The sequence below is a fragment of the Perna viridis genome, chromosome 7 (assembly GCF_037379345.1).
Source record: "Perna viridis isolate PV_CMFRI_1.1 ecotype Kerala chromosome 7, ASM3737934v1, whole genome shotgun sequence".
In the NCBI taxonomy this organism is placed as follows: domain Eukaryota; kingdom Metazoa; phylum Mollusca; class Bivalvia; order Mytilida; family Mytilidae; genus Perna; species Perna viridis.
Window position 1 is genome coordinate 45,214,328 of NC_142451.1, and position 25,519 is coordinate 45,239,846.

The following is a 25,519-nucleotide window of genomic DNA, read 5'->3' on the forward strand; positions in this document are numbered from 1 at the left end:
CAATCTCGGAGGTAAGAACGAGAAATAATTGTATGAGAATTCGAGTATAATTTCAAATGAATACCTGCAAGCATGGCTAAAAAAGTGTGGAAAAAGAATTTGCCGGACTGATAGAGATATTTATGGATTGAAGGAACACCAACCAAAAAGTCCCCTTTGGAGAAGGGTAATGGACAAATAATATTAACAAAGAACTCATGGTGTATCAGTTTTAATAATATCAAATTTACAGCTGTCAAAGAAACATTTATACAAGATGGGACTAATAAAAGAACAACCATGAAATTGCTAGTTCAACCACAACTAGGGGCCTAAATCAACCATGACTGTAAACATGGTTTTACACATAAAATACAATCATACACAAAGTATTTCTTCGCTGTATCAGGCTGGTCTCACCTTTTGACACCAATTATTAATATACAATAATTCTAAACTAAAGAAGAATCCCAAAACTTCAAGTGAGAGTATCAATAAAAATATAAATTTTTAAACCTAAATCTTTACTCAACTTTATCATATATACCAAATTAAAAAAAAATAATCCTGTGAATTAAAAAAATATACAAATTTCCAAACAAGTCATAAAGTGGAAGATATTAAGTTAAAAACACACTGTTTAACTTGTTCTACATTAAAAATTGATTTCAATTTTAACTAAGAGGCTATTGCATTTTTATTTATTTTTGTTCTAAAGGATTAACAATAGTAAAACAGACTTTTTGAAGTAATATGAAGTTGTAAGCTACACATATTTGAACTGAACACTATAAAACAAACAGAAAGATGACTATATATAAATACAATGATAAAAATATCTTTACAAAATTATTAAAAACATTGTTGTAAGTTAGGTTATATTTGGCACATATGTGTAGGATTGAGGAAATGATATTATTTTATAAAATGTATTAAAAACGTTTTTTTTTTTATTTTCCACCCTAAAAAAATAGAAAATAGTTTTTAAAAAGTTGTATTTAATTCTAAAAAAATATAAAGTTAAGTATCATAAACATTTCAATTAAAAGACTTGTTTCAAAAGCAAGTATTTAATGAACAAATTTTAAATTGAAACCTTAATTTCCAAAAGAAAATAATACTTGCTTGCCCTGCCAATATCACTTCTGAACAACTATATTGAACTGTTAACCTTCAAATCACAAGAATGAAAAAAATAGCACCATACATATTATAAAACATGTTTTATACCTAAAATCAGGTTACAACCAATCAATCAATCAATATAGCAGTAGATAAATGTATTAATGTTCTGCGTAAAAAGAGGTCAACAATCATAATTAACAACCATTTTGATACATTATACAAGTACATGTAATGCTAAACAATCTTGAAAAAATTGTTATTTACTACATCTTAATCATTTGCTTGTCTACTTATTAGCCATAAATTACTCTTCATAATTAAATGAGGACCTGCCCTATTAAAATATATGGCACGAGGGTAAATGCATATTTTGAAGGTGGATTAACATTATCTGTTAAGATATTTACTCTTGTGTAATTGGCTAATGCAATCTTTTCTTTTTAACAATATCAAGATATAACTCAGAAAAAAACTTAGCAAAAAATATTCCTTTTCAAAAGCCACAAATGTTTCATTCAGGCATAATGTGATGACATCTTTTGATCATTTCTAACACAAGGCTGCTCCAACAGCTACCATAGACCAAATGTAATTGATATAATGAATTTACTTTGCTGTTTCTGCTGGCCTAAACTTCAGAGCAATAGAGTCATGGAGTATTTGAACATTTGAGGTATTTCATGGCTTTCCCGTCAAGATAATAACTGAATAAAATCCCAACTAGGTGCATTCTTGATGAGAGATGGTGAAAAAAGTTTTTTTTACAGAAAATCATCCAGTATATATATCTCTCTACAACAAGAATAGCAAGGTGGTACATTTAAGCACAGAAAGTGGATAATAATTGATGAGGCACCGGAGGAAATAGAAGCAGATCTTAAACAGGATACTATTGACACAATATGTATGTAAAATGAAGAAATCAAGATGGCTAGAAATCAGAATAAGATAATTCTAATGTTTGTGCGATGTTTATAATGGGTAAGTAGATGACTAAATGAAAGACACATAGAGATTCGGTTCTTGATTGTAGCATGCACCATATGACTTTTATTCTATGAATGAAGAATAATAATAATTGGGGCTAGAGTTTAAGTTAAATATAACCAAAGTCATTTCTACAATTAAATATAACTCGTTTTTTAGCTCTCAATATAATACTTCTAATCTGAATCCTCACATAAAATTTGACATGGTATTGAATTTCATGATCTGCATCCACTAAGTCTCTGAATAAGAACAGACTGAAACACACCTGCATGAAGAGCAGAAAACTAACACAAGGAGTTCCTATACATAATACAAGGTCATAAATACAAGAACTAAAAATGTAAAGAGATCATAACCATTCAAAAAGCAAGAAACAAAGATGACTAGAATAAAATTGGATTTTCAGATGCATTTGGACATGTGATTCTTTTCCCATCAAATATAAGACCAAGTACCCTTTATTTTAACAAGAAACAATAAAAAAAACTACAGAAAGATATTCTGGGATCAAAGATACAATGATGTCCATTTTTTCCAAGAAAACAGGGCTTATAACTACTGATCTGTTAATGTGGAAAACCAAAAAAAATAAAAATTTACACAGTAAAAAGATATAAAGTAACTTATTACTCAAAATTTTTCATTTGAAAAGTTTTGTACAGCATCTTGTTAAAGTTGTTTTAAGAATAATAATAATAATTACTTTAAAATAATGTAAGTAAACACTAATGAAAAAAACTATCAATAATGCTCCACCCCTGTCTTTAATTGACAATAATGATTCTTCCTTACAGAGAGATTTTCATGAGAAACTAGAAAAAATCCAACTTTCAACACAAATCACTCAAACTGTGAATTTCTTAATATTATGAGTATGACCTGAAACTCAATGATCAATGAAATATCAACAGAATCATATTTAACAAATTTGTCTGGGTACATCATCCAGACTCTATACCCAAGATAATACATACTACACTAAAGCTAAGGACCAGGGGCGGTTTCTATTTCTATATTCTTGAAACATCCATCAGGAAGAGAGTTTTTAATTTGTTCAATATTTTCTACATCTTTCTTCAGATCATCATAATCCCTTTTGCTCCTGAACACAAGATCTTTAACTTCGTTATTAGCTTTTTCTAGTTCATTGTATTGAGCATCCAGGTTACTCTCACGTAAAAGTCTCTCTGCTTCATCTAGCTGTCTCTCCAGCTCATCAAGTTTAGCAGCATCTACTGTGTCTAACTGATCTGTAGGTAGTGAATTAAAATTATTTATTAAAAATGATTTGTCAGTAAAGTAATTTGACATTTATTAAAATTAAAATTTTACCAAAAACATATATTCAGGGCTTATTTTTTGTGTATATTTCCTTTTTTAGCAGCAGATAGCCATTCATACATCTCAAATTGGTTTGGGATGAAAAAGTGTTTTGTTCACTATTCAGAAACGATACGATTTATCTTCACCCAGATTGATAACATTTGTAAAACTGCATGATCCAAATCCCCATTGGGCTTATTCCACTGGAAATAACTTTTCTAAACTGGGACTGGCTTGGTCTGGAAACAATTAACAATCCACATATATATTAGACTGATGACCATAAGATGGAATATTCTACCCAAAATTTGTAATAATTACGGAAAAATTGTAAAGGTTGGCATCTATGTACTCAATCTTAAGTGTGTACAATGGGAGAGTATCATAAGGGTCTAGTTCAGGCTCAATAATATAATATACAAGTCAATTCCTAAATGATGATTACAACTTCATTTTTCAAGTCAGTATCTTAAAATTGATTATAATATTTAATGGAAAAAGGACTTTTGTGTCTTGATGAAGCTAATTTGCTAATATAACACATAGAAAGAACAGAAAATAAATGTAATTTGGTAAATTAATTGTATAAACTTGCAAAGTTTTAGTCTATACATGGTTTATTTATTATACATTTAGCAGTGATTTATTGGGTGTTCCCTGTGTAAAAAAATGTCCAGTTATTTCACTTTTATGCTTTTTCCAGCTTAAATGTCAAATCACAAATATAAATCTGCCAATCACAAAATTTAAAATTCATGTTGAAAATAACAATAAATCATGGAGAAAATCTGTATAATAAATAGGATTATCTGTAATCAATTGATTGTCTTGAATTACCAAATTCTATCACTCACGGTAAGAACGTATTAAGATTTAACTTGTGCTATATGAAGTTCTGCACATTTGTTAAATCTAGGTGTTCCTTGGATCATATTTTGTTTATTCAAGCTTTCAAATTAATTAACCTATTATTATTGACTTCACACTGAATAATACATCCAAATTTTACTCAGAGGATGCCTTAATCACCAACTTATTGGCTAAAATATCTTCTTGTAACTCCCATGCACATATTTTCTTTTCATACAAAATCGGGTTATAAAATAGCACTTAAAGTGGTCATTTTCAGACATTTCTGAGAATTATTCATTTCAAACACCTATACTGACCAACACAGTCCAAATTTTACAAACACTGTTAATGACAATCATGTATTATTATTTATTATTATTGTGTATTACATTCACCAGAAACATTTTTGTCTGAAAGAGCTTTGAAATTTTTAGCTATTTTGACCATTTTGTTGGCTCTATCTCTATAAACCTATAGTTATTGATAGAAAATAAAATAACAGTGTCTTATAAAAAAAAAAGACATTGACTCTGCAAAAAATTGTTAGTCTGGCACACAAAATGTCAATTTTTACTTTTTTGCTAATGGGACCTTTCAGTTTAGTGTGTCTTCCATCAAACTGAATATCAGATGGTACCCTTTACTAACAATGTTTAGGCAATACTTACTTAATAGATTAGAGATATTTCTGATTTCATCCAAAGCCACAGTAACTTTAAGGGACACATCGTTAGCTGTATTCTGAGCTTGACTGGCTTTCTTCAATGCCTGCAAATAACAACCAATAATTCAAATTAATTAAAAATTTAAACATACTAAATATTTTCAGATTATTTTACTCTTTAACTCAATAGTTTCACGTAAATCTATAAGTTCTGAATTATAAGTCTGAGCTTTACACTAAAACAGTATTAATTACCACAACTACTATTATTTAGGCACATAATATAACCTTGAACAAGAAATAAGAAACTTATTTTCCAAATATAGTATATTACATTATAATTAGAATCATATCTCACTAAGTATTTGAACAAAATAACATACTGTTTATCATCTTCAAAACAAGATTCCAATTAAAGATACATCAAAAATTAACATTTTCCTCATAGCCATGATTTTTTTCTTCAGTGACCTGATTAGTTAAGAAGGGTATGAGGAAATTTTTTTAATTCCTATTTCTCATCTAAATGAGACTTACATGTATATTACGCTAGGAAAAGTGCCTACTCCTTCCTTATGAAAATGGTAAGGTGTAACCCTCCCCCCCCCCAAAAAAAAAAAGTAATTTGATAAAAAAAAAATTGTAAGTTTTATTTTTTGTTTCAAAAAGCAAATTTTATGGACAGAAACCTCCAAATATTGTGGATAAATATAATTAAATGAATATAAATGTCCTTTTTATTATTTTGTTTTATGCTTTTTCTTGGCAAGAGCATCATTATTTTCCTGCCAACTATATACGAACACATTTTTGTTTGAAATTTTCAAACCAAAAATGACTACTGGTACAGTAGTTTCAGAGTCATATAAAAAGACAAGAACCAAACAGGAAAAATTACGGAAATCAGAAATTTGCCACACTGTTAGGAATTTGACAACAATCGTAAAATGGCCATAAAAATCATGAAGTGTAAGCCAAAATCGTATGGGTAGGTAACTCCAAACACAACAACAAGACTGACATTATTGGTGAGAGTAGCATCATCATCTGCTTCAGCTTCTCTATTGGCTATCTCTGTTTCCAGACCAGTCACATCCTGACCTAGAATATCTGCCTGATCCTTCAAATATGTTGCAGTTTCCTTGGTTTTCTCTGCTTCCTGCCTTATTTTACTGGCAGCCTGGAGTAAATATATATAATGCATGTGTAACAATTAATTTTCTTGCAATGAAAAAAGTTAAAAAATGCTATCATCATGATATTCTTCGAAGGATTTTAATGTCTACATAAGTTTTATAGAAAACTACGGAATTAATGTACTCATATTATCCAGTAACTTGCAAATCAGTTGATTCTTCTTAGAAAAGTTATTTTATATAACCTTGCTTGGTACTCTGACATCATATATAATCTTTTAATACTTAATTTATTAAAATTTAATAAAATGCCATTAATGGTGGTTGGTCCACAATCTGCCATTTAAATAATCCAAAACTAAGTGTAAAAGTGATTCAAAGTGATTCAACTCAGCAAAAATGTTAAAACACAACAAAATCATTAACTTAAGCAGCTGTTTATAGACTTTAATATTTCTCCCTCCAACCACTTACATCAGAAGCATTCTGTGCAGTGCTCTGAGCCTGCTGAGCTAATTTCAAAGACATATCAGCATCAGACTCTGCTCCACTGAGAGCTTCCTGTGCTTCAGATGTTTTTGTCTCTGCCTGCTCAATGACTCTCTCAATCTCAGGTATCTTTAGCAGGGCCTCATCAGCTTTGTCTTTGTTAGCCTTGACCTCCTGATTAAAATCCTCTAGGATCTCCAGGGTGTCTCTAGCCTCTTTCAGGGTTTGTTCAGCACGGTCTGTAGCATCCCTGGCCATACTTCTGGCAGCATCTACTTCAGCTAACAACTCATCTACTCTCTGTAAAAATAAATTTTGACTTTTCTAGGCATTTTCTAGATAAAGAATATTGTGAAATTCATCAGAATTTAAAATATTTAATCAATTCATACAGTCAAAGACTTAGGTTTGGTTTCAGTTTTTAAACATATCATAGAATGGCTTTAAATCCTGGAGAAGAAACAATTCTTAATTAGTCAAAATCAGAAGAAAGTATTGTAAAAAAGAAGTTATGTGTTATATGGTGATTAATACATGAAGCTACTAATTTTCTAGATGTAAAATTGAACATGTTATCTATTTAATTTAGACATGTATTTGCTCTTCAAGAGTTTATCAACTCAATATTAGATTGGATTCATGTTCACAGATCAGCTACAAAAATATACAAAAAACTTCACCCAGTAAATTTTCTTACTATAGGGTATATGTGATATACTCAAGAGATAATAGTCCAGGGTAAAAATATCAACAATGACATTTTATTTTCTTTTAGATTTTATATTTATGGTCCCATTATAATGGAAATATCAATACACTAGATACCCTTGCAGTAAAAAAACTTTAAGTAATCTAATATACATTTTGCTGTTGATTTCCTATCTGTAACAATCTCCTGCCATCAACAGTCTGATTATTGACATCCCGTAGTAAGGCAGCATTGTCTTTCATCAATCTCATAGCCTCATCTTTAATCTGCTCTGCCTGAAAATAGAACAATAAAATCAGCCATTCTGTCCTGCAAAAGGTTGAGAAGTTTGTCTTTACATTGACAAACAACCAGGCAATAGATGTTGAAACAGTAAATTCCTGTTAATGGCATAGTCTATTAGTCAGAAAAAATTATGTAATTGATACAATTGACCATTTTAAAGGAAAATACTGAGTGTTTTCAATGTTTATGTCGAAATTGGATTCCTGCCGTAGAGTCTAGTCTAAAGAGAGAGAAAAATATTGTGGTAAAAACAAACTTCTGGCTCAGTTTAAATTATTTCATTTTTAATTTGAATATTCTAGTTCATAATAGTACAATTAAAAAAGCAGTTTCTAGAAGATATATCAATTATGAAAGGTTTTCTAGAATTCAATATAATACTTCAGATCCCACTTTCTTGCAATGACTATGGAGGAATAGCTCTTGCAAGTCACAGTGGTAAACATATCTGAATTAGGCCTTCTCTTACCTCTCTTTTAATGAGGATAGCATTACTCTTCAGAGCAGATATATCATGTTTAGGAAGCTGAATTGAAGTTGCATCAGTATAAAGCTTAAGGGCCTCGTCATAAGCCTCTACAGCTCTCTGTTTTGCCCTCTCGGCAAATTGCTTAGTCTGGTTATACAGAACATCAGCATCATTATACCTTAATGAGAGATATATTCAGATTGAGAAATGTCGAAATAATGACATAAGGATGCATTACTCTATTTTTGTTTTGTTTGATATTTATTCTATTACATTTTATTTACTTTGTCTTTCAAGGTAAATCTAATATCTTAAACATTAACACATAAATACAAGCTTAGAAATACTGTTTTCTAACAGTTCTACAAACAATTCAAAGTTAGTTTCATTACATACCTGTTCATAGACAAATAACAAAACCAACATGAATTGCATGCATTGTCATGCTAGGTATACCGCCAACCCCTACACGAAGGGGTCATTAGAGAGCAACCAAAATCACTTACAATGTATGCCCTGTCTACAAGAAGCCACACACCATATTCAATATTGATCAATCCATTGGGAACCAATGTAATTATGAAGAAAATTTGGACTGACAGACAAACAAGATGATTCCAATATACCATCCACTTGTATAATAAGTTACTACCAAACTTTATAACTTACTGTTGTTTAAGTCTTTGGATTTCATCACTAGTTTTATCAGGCATTCTGAGAGTCTCCTCTGCCAATCGTTTAGCTTCCATTGATGTATTCAGAGCATTCTTAGCCAACATTTCTATTCTCTCTGCATCCTTCCACTGCCTGAGAAGTAAAACATTCATCACTGATTAATTTCTATATTTCTAATTCTTCACATTAAATAATTTCTTGAATTATCATTTTAAATAGAAACTGTCAAAAAGAATTTTTTGGTTTGGTCTGATTGTTACGCTACATGTTCTGGAAGGAATTTACTTGGGTTAAGAAAATTCCATTGGTTCTCACAGTTCTTTCTTGAATTCTTAAAATCACAGGAACAAAAACAATATAACAAAATTCAAAAATTAATAACTTAGTCATGAAGAACATTATACCTATCAGCTTCTTCCTTAGCCCTCGAGGCAATTTGTGTCATCTGGTCAGATTTCTGTCCAAATTTGGCAAGAGCTTCCTTAGCTCTCTGCAGTGCAGCTCTGCCTTCTGTATCAATGTAGTTCTCAGCAGAAGTCAAAGCTCTTTCAGCCCTATCAATAGCTTCACGTGCTAGCTGCAGGTCATTAGCACTGTTCTGTGAGGCTGCCTCAGCTGCAGTGAGTTTTCCTCCAATCTGGTAGGCCTTGGTTGTCACATCCTCAACTGCTTTCCTTAAGGCAGCAAGCTGCACACCTAATGTACCATTGTCAGCTGAAAGGAAAAAAAAGTATCTGATAGATTAACAAATCTCTGATAAAATACTAGAGCCATTATGAGGTTTCTGCCATTCCTGCAGTCTTAAAAAAAATGTACAATATGTCACTTCCTTTTTTAATATTTTCAATTCAATAAAGACATTCAAAATTGCCTTTCAAATATTGAAATTTATGAGAAGTAAATTTTATTCTGCATGTAATAATTCTTTTTAGATGATAGCATTGCGTAATTGTTTTCAGCATCTTAATAAAATTAAAGATGAAGAAGTTCCCTTCTTTCCTGACCAGAAATTGAGATAAAAATCCTATACTTTAAAAAATTCCATGGTCTGTATCAACCAACAACACAATTTTAAAAATTTTGGACGAATTATTCTATCATTGAAAAGCATGGATGAACACTGAAATATCATCTTGAACTGGCCTTCCGCATCAAAGTCGTGTAATACTACTTACTGACAGCTCCTCTAGCTTCATCCAGTAACATCACAACTGATTGGTTAACTTCATTCATGTACTCTAGGAACTGAGAATCATTGAAGGCTGTTGGATTATTACCAATGTTAATTATCAGGTTTTTCAAGCCTTCTAACTTCATACGATGATTGTTAACTCTCTCCTGCACCAAACTATAGCAAGGTGGACAGTCTGAAAAGTGATGTGTCATTTTATTTAGTGATTTCATTTTGTTTCATTTTTCTTATTTTGGGTGGGGGAATTGGAGTTATTTTACTTTATTTAATTTATTTGTTTATTTTGTTTTGTTTAGATTATTTTTTTTAGGATGATGTTTCCATGAACAAGAATGATATTAATTAATACATAACAACAAGGAAAAAGTGCTTGCTCAGCAAAAAAAAACAAAACATTTTGAACCCCCTAAAGAAATCTTTTTTTGATTTTTGACACCATCTATCAACTTCACAAAAATTTGTAAGTGTAATATGAAGTCCTACAGAAAATACTTTTGTGACAACAACCAACCAATTTTACAATTTAATACCATTTTTTTTTATAGATCAAAGTTTTTTTTTACAGAATTCTAGTAAGCTGAGAAAGTGATATCCACTATATGTACTTACCAATACATCCAGCAGTCATGTTGTACCTATTCTCCTCACACATATCACAGCCGGCACCAACAACGCCCACTTTACATGTACAATGACCAAAATCATTACACTGTAGGTCCAGTGAACCTTCAGGGTCACAGTTACAAGCTGAAAAATATTCAATGAAATTTCTAAAGAAGCAAATTGATTAAAATTCATTCTTGAAGAAAAGTTTCTTTGTTCATGACATTAAATAAAGCTCTTATTATAATTTTTAAAAGCTCAATGAATAGGTCATAACTATTCATTCCATATTTAATACACATCCAAATCGGTCAAATCACTCCCAGTTAATATATATGTTGAAATAGATCTATTTCTAAAGACATCACCTAAAATCAAAATGTTGCAATATATCAATATTTATGTTAATTTAAAAAAATTGAACAAGTATCAATGCCAAAATTTTGTCAAAGTCAACATAAATTTGAGATAAATACTGTAACCTGATTGGTTAAAATAATTTTGTTATATCTCAATGGATAAAAAAATATTGACACGCCCCTATTCAGTTAAATTCAGAGCTACTTTTCTCATGTTTAAAGATAAAAATATTTTTTTAAATTAATTTATAAGAATTGGCTATGATAAAAATTTTGTCTATTGAAAAATAACATAATTTTACGCAATAAACAATATGCACATGGAAAATTTATGTTTTTTTCAATAGACAAAATTTTTATCATAGCCAATTCTTAATTAAAGCAAATAATAAGAAGTTAAAAACAACTTAATTGGAGATAGGTAAAAATCATGGTTGAAAAAACTACATATTTTTATTTTTGATATTTTGTTTAAAATGTTCTAGAAATTAACATGTGGTTCTCATATAACCCATTTAGGAGATAAAAATTATATAGAATGAATTGTAGTAATAAAAGTTAAGGGAGATAACTCTGTAAATAACACTAAAATACAACAGAAGCTGTTGGCTTTCAATTTGGGTTTTCTCTAGAGCAGACAGAGTGGAATGAATAATTATACATTTCATAATACAAACCTATAAAGCAACTTAATAACAAAAGTAAAAATGTGAAGCCTTTTTTTGGGGTGGATCACATATCACAGAATTTGCATGATTCTTACAAAGACTACTACTTAATAAAAGGGTTTGACAAAAAAGTACTTTGTTACTTTTGGTTTTTAGTTTTTAAATTATTATCACTAACCCTGTTTTATAAGAAAGAAATATTGCACCACCTTTGTCTGAAACATGTTAATTAGACATTTGAACATGATTTAAAGAAAACTTCATTCAATGATTGATTGATTGATTGATTGTTGGGGTTTAACGTCCGAGCAGCAATATTTCAGCTATATTCAGACGATGAACATGAAACAGATGATAAAATGAACATGAAATGATGATGAAATGAAAAACGGGATGGGACATAAGGACAGTAGGGTCGACAAATTTTGATTGCCACTAGAAAAAGGGGAGATGGGTAAAGTCGGGCAATTTAGCCTCCTGTGGCGGAGCGCAAAGGTTCCTACTCCTATCGAATACCACAGCAGGGTTCTTTTACGTGCGAGGAACGTGGCATCTTTCCCAACACGGTGCACCACTATGGTTTGCAGTCAGGTTTTCCGTATTATAGCCTGACAACCCCAGCATGTAACATGCCGGGGGTACCCCATTCCACCACCTGGGGCACACATCCCAGTTGCTCTGTGGGCAGAGCGCCTAGCCCCCGGCTAGGTTTCTGAGCACTATTTAGTCGCCTTTTACGACAAGCTTAGCCCTGCTGCAGGCCTATTCTTTTGACACCCAGACCTGCACGGGGCAAAATTCAACACTTAAAGATGTATTTGTTGATTAGATAAACTTTCTTTCTGTAACATTTCACCCACGGTTGGTTTGTTTACATTACACAATGTTTTTTCTCATACGAAAATCTTTCATTTTGTGGCCAATTCTTATATAATGATACATAATACACACCCCCATGCTCTGGAAATGATTTCAATGTATAATTGTATGCATTAGACACCAAAATATGGCAATAATGATATTCTAAAGCATTTCTGTCTTTTTTATTGGAATTCCTAAAGATTTGGTGAGTCTTCATTGGCACAGAAATTTGACAAAATGATCAATTTTGTACCATAATTCAGCTATTTATGCAAAAACTTGACTTTTCAACTATTTATTACTTGTCTTACTCGACCATAACTAACTACAAGTTCTAATATGGTAATGTTCTTCTTCTTCATTAAGTCCTTAACAAAAATGCAGATTAGTAGCATTCTATTGCCATGTTTAGAATTCAACCTAGTAGGAGGCCAAAAACACCCCTAAGTATACCTAGTCCCTTGCAATTTGCTGGAGTTATCATTCTTGACTTGATTTCAGTGGGAGATGAATGTATGGCTCTCTCAAAAATACAGATCTGAATACAGAAAGGACTTCATTATGTGGAAATATACCATATGTAGAAAAAAAGCATTATTTGTTTGGTGGGTTTTTCTACACCATGAATCACCTCTAGTGTTTGAGTTTAATATGCATTGGTACATATGTATTTAAAATCTATTTTTCATCATCATACCTTTACAACCATCCACAGAGAAGCCATAGAAGAAACTCTGACACTGGTCACATTTCAGTCCTGTCACACCCTTCTTACATTGACATTGTCCACTACCCTGATCACATGATCTTCCCAGGGAACCAATGGGATCACAGTTACATTCCTCACAGCCTGTCCCACTATCAATGTTCCAGTAACCTGATTCACACTTATCACACTGGCGACCTTCGACATGTGGTAGACATGGACATGACCCACTTGTTGGGTCACATGACAACACACCAGCACTGAGGGTACCAGGTGGGTAACAGCTACAAGCTGAAAAAAAAAAAGATACACAGAACAATATTAATGTGGACTCATACATTTATAATAAAATATATATGTTACTAAATCAAAGTGATTATTTATGACATATATGACCTTACACTCTCTTTACCCCTAAAAAACCTTTATAACTAAATTTGCTGTGGTACATAGTTTTTGTTTTCTTTCTCTTATTTCAATAATAAAGATGTTATAATGTTTTTATATGACCTAATATCTCCTTTGACTAATTGGTCAGTCTTTACAGTTGTCAAAAGACAATTAAAACATAAAACAACATATCTGAGGACGATATCACAAAAAGTCATAAGTGAAAAATTGTAAGTAATAACCTCACAATGCTCTTCTAAGATGACATCATTGCAAATAATTTTACAACTGCTGCCCTGTTTACTCACCTTTGCAGTCTCCTTTGGTAGGTGCCAGTGCTTCACCATAGTAATTAGGTAAACATTTGTTACAATAGTAACCAGCTGTGTTGTAAATACACTTCAGACATTCTCCAGTGAACCTGTCATTAGAGAGGATAATTCATAATAAATGGATCATTAACACTGGTGTTAACATAACTCATTTTATGTTCTACAAAGCCTTCTTCAGATTTTGTCTTATTAGTGTGCCATGCATTACTTTGTCCAAAATTTCCAGGGATGATTTTATAAGGTCAACAAATAAAGTGGAAATTAGCAAATCCAAAGTAAATATACAGTGAAAAAAAAAGAATTGTAATGGTGAAATCCTGCAAAAGCAGAAAAAAATGATGTCTGAATTTCCCACCTTCAAAGGCTCTTTCACTTCATTAAAATATATGTGTTATTTCAAGCTTAAATGTCGACAGCAATAATGACTATTTAAATTTTCATGTAATATACCAAAAGTACAACATAGGTACAGCATAGTATGACTATTGAAGATGTATTCTACAATCTTAGAACATTCACATTTTTTTAAGTATAAACACATGTTAAAAGATGAGAATTGAGAAATGGTGTTGAAAAGTTTCCAGTTCCACATAGTAGTAGACTCAGAATTACAACTGTTGCATAGATATTTTCCATTAAACAATTTGTTGGTGGGAACAATCATCGTACAGAAAAAAAACTGTAAAATTATACATGATTCTAGAATACTAAGCTAACAGATATACTCTGCTGCTACAGAATTACAATATCATTAATAACTTTACCTATCACAATTGCCCACAGCATTTGGATCAATATTTTCATTACATTTACATTTCTCACAAGGTCTGCCTGGTCCATTCAAACCTGTGGGATCTCCAAAATATCCATCCAAACAAAACTCACATAGGTTTCCTGTAAAAATAAATACCTTAAAGTTCTTTATATACTGAAGTGTTACATCAAATCCATGAAAACTTCTAAATAACTGAAATGAGAAATTAATTATCAAACCCTCAGTGAGATGAAGTTAAAACACCATACAAATAATTATTGTCATGATGATCTAATTTTTATTATATTCCTAATAAATGTTGAGATGCCGAAAAAAAAACTTGCTAAATATTACACAACTAAACAAGGAGTTATTTATCCTTAAACAATATATGGTTTATACACGATTGTAAAAATGACATTAAACAAAAATAAAAATAAAATCACCAGAAATATAGTATATCAAATTATGGCCAATTTTGGAATGACTGAAAAAAAATAATCCAAAGCTACATATGGTACATACTAACCTCCCTCTCCTTCTCTACACTGTGTACACACAACATCTCCATCTGGCATCTGTACACATGGTCCTCCATCAGGACAGGGACAGGGCTGACAGTCATTAGCTGTACCCTTACGTGGGTTACCATAGTAACCAGGTATACATCTCTCACAGTTATCTCCCTCTGTGTTATGGTTACAGATACAACGTCCTAAAATAAGACAAAATTTCATCATCAACAACTGATCAAGTAAAATATCTGGACTGTAACAAAGTACCTTCTTCGAGATTGATTATGGTTAAACATCCTATGGCAGTTATTTCACATATCTTGGAAGCAACAGCCCACAGATAAGCATGATAGCCCACTAGGATACATTAATCTGACTCCAAGCCAACTACTTGTTTACTACCTCCTAAATACTGTGTACTCTGAGGAGAAGCAGTGACTAATAATTTCATTTAAGTCTTTCATAATTTTATATGTAGCTCTTTATGAAAGGAATGTTACTATGCTAATATATTTCAGAAGAAAAAAATGTCGGTTTTTCTTAGTGGGCTAAATTCCTATTCAATAATGCTATACTGATTTTAAAATCTTTCTCAAACATCTAAATGTAACTGCAAAACAAAGCACTTGTTAGATTGAATATAATTCAAAATGGCAATCATAATTACTATTACTACATATAAGATTTGATTTTACATACCGGTGTTAGGTTCACAACTATCAGAATGACCAAAACATTCACAGGGTACACATCTGGAGAATGGGCCACCATTCTTTGGGTCACGTTTATATCCAGCTGCACAAGATTCACAGAACTGCCCTACATATCCCTCTGGACATGTGCACTGCTCAACCCACGTAGCAACATCACCACCGTTAGAACCAAGTCTGGCTGTCTCTAGTACAATGTTGTCAATGAATCCAACACCTGCAAACAGCAATATGGTCAAATCTCATATCAACATTATTAAAGAAATATTTTTGTTTTTTTTTTATTTTAAAATTTGACAAAAATACTTACTTAGTACCTGTATAACACCATATCAGACATAAAGTTCTAAATTAGAGAGCTTCTGAGACTTGTATTTTTTTTCATGGACCAAAACTTTTACATCTTTCCCTGCAATGGTCTAAGAATTTCATTCTTATACACACTTAATAAAAGGATTTTTTGTTCTGATGTAGACCTTTCTTTTAACAAAATTATTCCAACCCTTGAAAAAAAAAAAAAATTTTGTTTTTATCTATCTTTCAAAATTAAAAATTCAAATGTCCTCAGACAATAAAAAAAACCTATAAAATTACCTCCACTACTGTAAGTGGCCCTTATTTTAATGGCAGTGAGGTTAGCCAGAATGGTGATGAAGTCCTGGGAATTTATCCTAGGTGTCCACTGATAGTTTGGATGCTCATTCAGTCTGAACTTGTAATTATGTGACTCAATTCCAGGCATCTTATTGCCCTGAGTAAAGATGGCGGAAGATACCCTCTGACCCGATCCTTCAAGGACAATGTCAACAACAGAGGCACGACCTTCCTCTTCACCTGTCCTCAGGTCAAAAGTCAGAAACTGGTTGTAACTCAGTCTTTGGTCACCAAGGTAACGTGCTGAAAAATGTACAATATTTATTGCACTATTTATCAATTATATTCACATATGTGTATGGTATTTTCAGAATCTTAATTAAAATAACTTTTTACATCAAAAATATCACTACTTAAATACTTCACTGAAAACAAAACTTAACTAAATCATGAAACTTAAATGGACAAAAATTTTTTTTAAAGTCTTAAAACAAAATTCTGGATTGTCAATAAGATCATAAGTATTTACATACTGTAAAAGTATTAATTTTTTGCAGTGTATTCATTTTCATAATTTTCGTGATGGATATAAAAGCATGAAAAAGAGTACCCGCAATATAGATTTTTAACACTATATAGCGCTTATCATTCTTTGAATCCGCGTAAATTAATACCTGCGAACATGTTCACTTGACAGAATCTGCAAAAATAAGGAACTGTGAAAATAAATATGTTTACAGTTCTACTTTCGTTTACTTATGGAAAACATGACACCTTTATCAGCAATGTTATTGCACTGAAATACAATGTCAATAAAATATTACACACCTGGAGCAATAAAGAATAGTGGTTCATAACCATCTGAAGCAACCCCTAGGTTCTGTAGAATAGCATTGTATCTCGTATCAATAGGGTTATTCCCCCTGTCTGCAGCAGTCCATCTTTGCTTCCCTGGAAAATATATTTCAGATAAATACAATACAGACCTTTCCTCAATGTGCTATAGCTTTAAAAAAAAATTGGACACCAGTTCTATTTTTTTTCATTAATACATACATTAAATATTAGTTGTGACAAAAACAAAACTCCTATAGATTTTATACGCATGAATATTTTTTTTTTGCATTGCTAATTTGTTTTTGGGGTAATTTTTTTCAATGATTCCTTTGTCAAAGTGTAATTAAGTAAAAATAAATGTTTCAGAAAATAAGGTCACATCTAATAACATAACCAGATGTGAATGAAACTTATCATTTCTGTCAACACTAACAATATCACTTCTATTAAGCTAGTAAGCACATACACTGCTTATGTTAACAATAACTAAATTACAAGTTCATTAATCAATTTGATTTAATGTTCAGTGAAAATGGTCCCTTAAATAGTAAAGTTCCTAAGAAAAGGCATCAAAAACTTTACAAAACCATGTATATAAGCAATACCTGTTTCAAAGTCTGTGATAATACTGGCAGAATAGAATCCAGTAGAACTAGTACAATCCTGAGAATGTCCATAACAGAAGCATGACACACAGCCAAATGGATTCTTCTCACTCAAACCAAAAAATCCTATTTTACATCTAAAATGGAGCAAAAAATAAGAGGTTATGAAACTGTATCATCTATATGTATGTCCCTATTGAGGCAATGCACACAACAGTCAATAAAGTATTATTTATACATGTATGTTTAAGCTTTAACATGTAAACTTTTGCATAGCTTTTAATCTCCCAATCATTTTTGAAAGTATGGTTTATTTAAACAGTTTTAATAAGTTTCATCACCACATTACTTTGAGTGAAGAACAAAGGACTAGCAGGGCAATTTTTGTTTCCTGTAGATTTGAACTCTCAAAATCCTTTTAACCCCCATTAAAACAAATTTAAAAATCATGTAAAATGCTAAAAAAAAAAAAAAAAAAACGATTAGCTTCACACTTTCTAGTTCTCAAATGTCTAGTTTTCATCCTAATGACAAAAAATTTTAAAGAAAGAAAAATAAATAGAAAAAAGCAACAAACAGCAATTTTAGCAGGTAATATATTTAGAAACAGCCTACAACCAAATTTCGCACATATACATTTTTTTTCTTACATTTGTCAAAGTCATTGAAAAAAGGGATGAGAGCTGAAAGGGATGATATAGGATATGTAAAAGGTTGTCCATTAAAAAAAAAATTAAGTGTATCCAGATCAAGATACTTTTAGATATTTTTTTTACTTTTTCTTTATTATGAGCTGCATATTTCAATTTCAAAATCAATTTAAAGGCTACTCTCACTTTGCATTCACCTCCCTCACCCATTTCTGTGGATAACGATTCTGGTTGGCTAGACATTTATTGTCAGCCTGACATGCAATGCTCAGTCATAAGCTACGTACTTATCACAAGCTCTGCCCTCTACATTTTGTTTACATTCACAGGTTCCATCAACAGGATTACATCTAGGGAAATTATTCTCACTGCCAGCTACTTCACAATTACATGGTCTGGAGGAGAGAAAAGATAACAAATTATATTGATATTAAAACAAATTAAATTAAAATATCGCCACACCTTTTCAATAGCCTCATCTTAACTAGTGATATTTGAAGCACAAAAATATTGCAGTCCCAAAACCCTGTAATAAGATATGATCAAGTACATATAAAGTCAAACCTTCCCATACAATATTTGAAAGAAAAGTCCCTAGCAAGTCTAGAAAGAGTTGCAGTAACCAAATTGGACAGATGGACAGATGGCCAACTGTAGAACCAGACTAATTCCCTCTGCCATGTTGCATAGGGGATATTAAATGTAGGTCACACAGTTTTTCATAACAAAGGTTAATCACTGTGAAGTTATAATTCCTTAAATACTTAAGTAGCTGTCTTTGTAAGAATCATGCAAAATCTGAAAAATGTGATACACCCCCAAAAAGGCTACATATTTTCATTTTTGTAATTAAGTTGTTTTATGGGTCTATACTATGAAATGTATAATTATTCATTCAAATCTGCCTGCTCTTAGGAGATAATCGACAATGAAAATACAGTAGATTCTATTGTATTTGAGTGCCATTTACAGAGTTATCTCCCTTAATTTTGAAATCTAGTGCATTCTATATAATTTTCATCTCCTAAGAGCATGGGTTATATGAAAAACCACATGTTTATTTCTGTTTACTATGACATTTCAAACAAAATATCAAAAATAAAAATATGTAGGCTTTTTACCCATGAATCACATTTTGCATGATCCTTAGCTGGAGTGCTACTTAATTCTTGGTTTTTCATACACAAAAAAAGAATATCAAATAAAATATGTCCTTTTGTGTTTTACACTGACATCTATAGTCAATTTAATCCGTATTCTTCAATTCCCTTCACAGAGATGAGATACTAGGAACAACAGTTGCGGTTTGCACAATTGGAGGTAAATACAGTGAAAGAAAATATGAATGGTGATATCAAGATTAGTGAAAGTAGAAAACTACAAATCCAAGGAAAAAATCTTGTTCCTGTCTAAGAACTTACTGGCAACCATATGGTCCAAAGTCATAGTAGTTATTCTCACATCTGTCACACTTATCACCAACAACACCTGGTTTACATTTACATTTACCATTGTTATCACACTGTAAATCCTCTGAACCTGTAGAGAGAAGGAAAGGTTTACGTTTACTATTGTTATCACACTGTAAATCCTTGGAACCTGTACATGGAAGTTAAGAAAATCAAAAGAATACAAATTTAATCTTCATACTCAGAGATATTGTTTGTCTTATTTACCTCTGAATATCAGCTGTTTTCCCCTAGAGAAGCATTCCCAATTTGTACATAAAATGGCTTAAAATTTGTCCCAAAGATATGTAAAAATTTCCCAATCGTACAAAATTCAGCATTGTAAGCTTAAAATTTCATTTCACTGTGTTTCAGTTGGACATCTTTTGTTTTTACTATTATGAAAGCACTTTAAAGACCTAACTTATAATGAACACGTGTTTTGTAATGCATGGGATTGGGATTTTCATTTTGTCAATTTTGGAACTACATATACTTGAGCATATTCTATTAATATAATGAAACATCTTAGTTGCTCTGAATGCTATATTGTTTCTTATCGTTTCTTTCTCTCTGCTGAGCAAAACTCAAAGAAGAAAATGTCATACAATTCAAAATTTTCCCAATTTGAAAAAAAAGACATATTTTCCCCCCAAAAAGGATGGGGTAGTTTTAATAGAAGCAAACAAAATCTGTGAATTAATACTTGGGTTAAAATATGCACTGAAGAAATATTTACACATGGTTTTCATGTGAATTTCACATGTGCTTCACCTGAAATAAGCACAACAATTTGCTTTTTTAAAATAATTTCATGTGAATCATGATTTTCACATAAAAATCTTGTAATAGGAATTTCAAGTGAAATCACATGAATTCCATGTTAAGTTAATGCAAATTTTCTGACACACTTTTCTGGCACCAAAATAAACTGTTTATTTGTCGATTATTATTATTATTATAGTATTAAATATTTCTGGCCAACAGAAATTTTGCAAAGGCCCATCTTTTTTCCAAATGCCCCATTGAAATCCTGAAAATTTCCATAGGCTCCTATACAAAATGGGCCCATAATGGTCTAAAGCCAGGAAAACTCCTGAACATAGAAATACTGTGTATTTTATTAAGGATCAACTTCCATAATCACGGCAATTATCCATAATAAACCTAGTTTTGGTTAAGTGTACCGGTCTTTTTCCCTGTCACTAATCCAATATAAGGAACATTTTTTTAAGGGTGGTGATGGTCCTCAATGATTTTTTTTTTTCAAATATTCCAACACAATGTAGTGTGGGTGCCCTCTTTCTTAAACAAAATAAATTTCAATCATCAATCCAAGATATCTCCACTCACCAACAGGGTTACATCCACATGGGGTACAGTATCTGTCAGGGCTACGTTCATAATGATTATCTTTACACCTTTCACACTTTGGTCCATCAGTGTTGTCACGACAGTCTATACAATGACCTCCATGACCCGTCTGGTTGTACAGCTCAGCATCAAAGTAACATGTATCAGCCTTGCCGTTACAGTCACAAGCTGGAAATAAACAAAAATAGGGGTGTTGTATTAAAGAAAACTGTAATGCTCACTTAGAAAATTGATTAAATAAAACATTCACATGACCCATTTTTATTTGTTTAATAAAACATCCTGATATTTACAGCACATCTATCAAAAGTTGCATCTTAACTTGTTTGCTTTTTTAATTAATTCTGAGTATTTCATGAATACTGCACTTTTTACCCTCAACATTAAGTTAGACATAATAATTTTTTTCTGAAAGACAACTAACTAGTCCATATTTTATCAAAATGGGGTAAAAATTCAAATTAATTTCAATAGTTCCTGTTTTTTTTAACACACATATATATCTAAAGCTTTTCCAACAGAAAACTACATTACAATGTGTGTGTCTTTAAGGATAATCCATATACAATAGAGTACCAAACCTTGGTGTTTATTTCATGCAAGATTTCAGCATGCAAGTCATTTTCTGAGATAATATAGTAGAAATTTACAAGAAATTTTATACAAATGAAACATTCATTACAAAACATCAATAGCAGACATGATTTTATGAAGTCAACAAAGAAGCCAAAATTGGCAATACCAGAGGTAAATATAACGTAAAAAAAAAACAAATACCAATGGTAATATCCAGATTTGAAAAGAAAGCAAACGAAAATCATATCTGCAATAGTAAAATCGGATTCAAACAAATAGCCTTCAACGGTTCCTCAGGAAAACCAAACCATTTTCCCCAATCAACCAGTCCAACATAAACAAAACCAACCCACCTACATGTATAAATAACAAAATACTCACAAGAGCCTGAATCACCCACCTTGTTCATTTTTCTCCTTTCAAGGACAATAACTCTAACCAGGAGTTGTCCAACAATTTTGACCCAGTGGAAACTTTTGTAGGACTTATCATCAGGATCAAATCATCAATTGAAAGTTTTAATCTATCTATCATAGTTTTAGATACTGGCTAAAAATTGCAAAAAAAGCCATCATTCACCTTTAAAGGGCAATAACTCTAAACAAGGAGTCAACTTTGTAAACCAATGTAGACTTTTTCACATTTATTTTCCAATATGTCTTACAGTTTTTGTGATATATTTAGAAATTGGTGACTTGACTTGACCCCTGCGGTCTAAAAATAGAAACAGTGACCCCCATGTTTTATGCTTGACCTTTATAAGCAATACAGTTTTAAAGTAAATACCATAAGGATGCTGGTGACTCATTTTGGTAATAATCCATTGAGTGGTTTCAGAGGAGATGATTTTGAAAGAAAAGTTGACAAACGACAGACCACGACGACGGACACCAAGTGATGACAAAAGCTCACATGGTTTTTAAGGCCAAGTAAATTTAAAGATAATCAACAATGTCATACTTACGTAACCTCCAATTATCCTGATAGCATGAAATTTGTTGAAATACATTTGTAAAAATACCAAATATTTTCCAATTAAAACCTATATGTTGATTTCATATAATATTTCAACATTTCATTTAAAATCACAATAATTACTTTCTTAATTTTGAAGCTTTACTGAAACACACCAATACTTATTGACTTCTCCATTTCCTGGGCTAAAAAGATGCTCTTCAAAAAAGATCTTTTACAAACACAACAAAGGTACCAGAATTAATCTGAACTCAGGATGTGTACTTTGAACACTATGCTCAGATTTTACTGAGCAAATGCATCCCAAGATTGAAATAATTTTATTGTGGCAAACACATTTAATATGCAATACTAGGTTAAATAACTTGCCTTTTTTCAGTACATGAATCAATAGTTTTAAAATGTTAATTGCTAATGTTTCATTAGTATAGCTATACTTATTTGAGAACTAACTACACTACAGTTCACACTACAACTGTGAATCTGGTCATTTCTAGTTCACACTTCAACTGTGAATCTGGTCATTTCTAGTTCACACTTCAACTGTGAATCTGGTCATTTCTAGTTCAAACTTCAACTGTGACAGATCTAGTCATTTCTATGTATCAAAGGAAGAATGAATGTGCATGTAAAGTAAGTAGTTTTTTCACTAAGATTTGTGTATAAAATGTTTTTCATGATTGCTATTTTTGAAGATCATTTGTCCACAGGAAAATAAAGTACCAGTATATGGCATCCAATGCTTCATTAACTACTATTAAAATTTCGTTTTTCTCAAGATCTGTCCACAGCGGATGAGTAAAAGGCCAAGACCACATAGTAAATTTACCACAACAAACTAAAGCCTACCTAGACATTCAAATGCTTGATACTGTGTGGCCCTGGACCATGGTCTGTCATTGTAGTTGGGTTCACACTTCTCACAGTTGACACCCTCTGTATGATGTTCACAATTACATATCAGGTCACCATCTCCTCGGATGGAGCAGGACTTTGCATGGCCATTACATTTACATCTATAAAATGAACAAGATGGTAGAAATACATGACTAATTATTACAGAAAAGTAAAATATAAAATGCTCTTCTTCTGCAAATTAGTCTAAAATGCAATAATTTCTTACTTTTCAAATAAGATCTGAAGAAAATTTTCATTGTCTCATTTAACTGACATAACCAGGAATCTTATAATTGTGAAAGTACTTTTGTTTGTGGGGTACCAATTTCGTGGTTTTCCTGGGTAGGCCAAACCACGAAATTTGGTTCCCAACAGAAAGAAGATTTCCATTGATGTGTATATCAAACACCTAAATACCACAAATTCAAGAATCCAAGAACATGTGTTTCTTCCTTAATCCACGAAAATTGGTATCCTCGAATTAAAGTACTTTCACAGTATATAATGCGCACGTATAAAGCTTAAATTATTAATTGAAGAATAGATGATTTTATACGATGGAAATCATTCTTTCCAGTGGAAGTCAGAGACAGTAGTCTTAATAACAAAAACCCTTCTACCTTATCACATGTCCTTACTATGACCAATGAGACACACACACACACATTAAAGTAAAAAAACTATTTTTTAGATGAAATGTAACATGGATATGATAAATAGACAGTGTTTTTGCAGTTCATAATCAGTAAATGTAACTTGATACACACTGTAAACCAGTTATACAGGAGTGTATATTAGAAATTTCCGTAGACAAATTTAGCATGGCCCAGCACCATGCCTTCATCTTCAAGCATCATGATGCCCATATCATAAATTTTACAATAAGCCCCCAATTGACGAAATCCAGCCTTCAGTTGTACTTTTATTTTGTCATTTTTACCTCATTCACAATTTAATATATAATCCTTAAGTATTAGCTCCATTCATGATACTTTTACAATATCTCACTCAGGTAAAGGCTGTTCATTGCTCCCAAAATAACTTTTTGTAAGGGTTTAGTGCCCTTAATATACATAAAGCACCATGCCTTCAAACATGGGAAAACACTATATAATATAAGGATATACCTGGCACCAACAGCTAAATCTGATATGGCATAGAAATAGGACTTTAGTACTCTAGCATCACCAAATACTTCATCTCCAAATGTGTTCAGTCGGGTTAAACTAATTCTAATTGAGGAGGCAGAAACCCAGTCCTGAAAAAGACAAATAAAAATGCAAATCTACTTACAGATATCAAAAAAAGATGAATAAAAAAAGTAACAGCACAAAATAATTTTATGTACATGTACCCAGTACATCTAATTAAAAATGCATCATCAATATGAAACTGACTGTTAAAGGTTGTAAATTTGTCCTGAATAAACAAAAAATCATGTAAGCCATTTTTACCATGTTTTTTTTTTCATTTTGTTAATTTCCATTTACATAAAATTGCCTCATCTCATGGGGACAATTTTTTGTACATTTTAGCTTGGATGGGATGCCCAGGCCTGAACATTAGATTAATTAAACAGTTCCTGCTTTGTACAAGATTAACATTTGAACTCAGTTACACCAAAAGGCATGTCACCATTATCTAATACAGAATCATGTGAGTCCCCAGTCAAATCAACTTCAACCTCCGAACCAAATTTCATTGAATATTCATGAACCATTGTCACAACTGTCAATCCCTTTACCATACATCTCCAGGTTGTCCAATACATGTGCAA

General features: G+C 31.7%; 1 protein-coding gene across 1 annotated transcript in view; it reads right to left on the minus strand.

Moving 5' to 3' along the window:
* Positions 1 to 195: 195 nt before the first annotated feature.
* The window catches only part of LOC148612907 (laminin subunit gamma-1-like), a 37,834-nt gene continuing 12,510 nt past the window's right edge, over positions 196 to 25,519 (minus strand). The window contains exons 3-25 of the mRNA XM_088594770.1: positions 24,870 to 25,000; positions 23,695 to 23,861; positions 21,274 to 21,462; positions 19,894 to 20,011; positions 18,760 to 18,867; positions 17,823 to 17,959; positions 17,209 to 17,331; positions 16,381 to 16,683; positions 15,776 to 16,003; positions 15,091 to 15,276; positions 14,572 to 14,701; positions 13,784 to 13,896; positions 13,077 to 13,376; positions 10,498 to 10,635; positions 9,872 to 10,063; positions 9,101 to 9,410; positions 8,691 to 8,828; positions 8,022 to 8,199; positions 7,420 to 7,542; positions 6,544 to 6,858; positions 5,955 to 6,113; positions 4,938 to 5,037; positions 196 to 3,344 (exon numbers count right to left, since the gene is read on the minus strand). Of these exons, the coding sequence (XP_088450896.1) occupies positions 3,079 to 3,344; positions 4,938 to 5,037; positions 5,955 to 6,113; positions 6,544 to 6,858; positions 7,420 to 7,542; positions 8,022 to 8,199; positions 8,691 to 8,828; positions 9,101 to 9,410; positions 9,872 to 10,063; positions 10,498 to 10,635; positions 13,077 to 13,376; positions 13,784 to 13,896; positions 14,572 to 14,701; positions 15,091 to 15,276; positions 15,776 to 16,003; positions 16,381 to 16,683; positions 17,209 to 17,331; positions 17,823 to 17,959; positions 18,760 to 18,867; positions 19,894 to 20,011; positions 21,274 to 21,462; positions 23,695 to 23,861; positions 24,870 to 25,000 (4,152 nt within the window). The 3' untranslated portion in view covers positions 196 to 3,078. The remainder of the gene's footprint in view (positions 3,345 to 4,937; positions 5,038 to 5,954; positions 6,114 to 6,543; positions 6,859 to 7,419; positions 7,543 to 8,021; positions 8,200 to 8,690; positions 8,829 to 9,100; positions 9,411 to 9,871; positions 10,064 to 10,497; positions 10,636 to 13,076; positions 13,377 to 13,783; positions 13,897 to 14,571; positions 14,702 to 15,090; positions 15,277 to 15,775; positions 16,004 to 16,380; positions 16,684 to 17,208; positions 17,332 to 17,822; positions 17,960 to 18,759; positions 18,868 to 19,893; positions 20,012 to 21,273; positions 21,463 to 23,694; positions 23,862 to 24,869; positions 25,001 to 25,519) is intronic.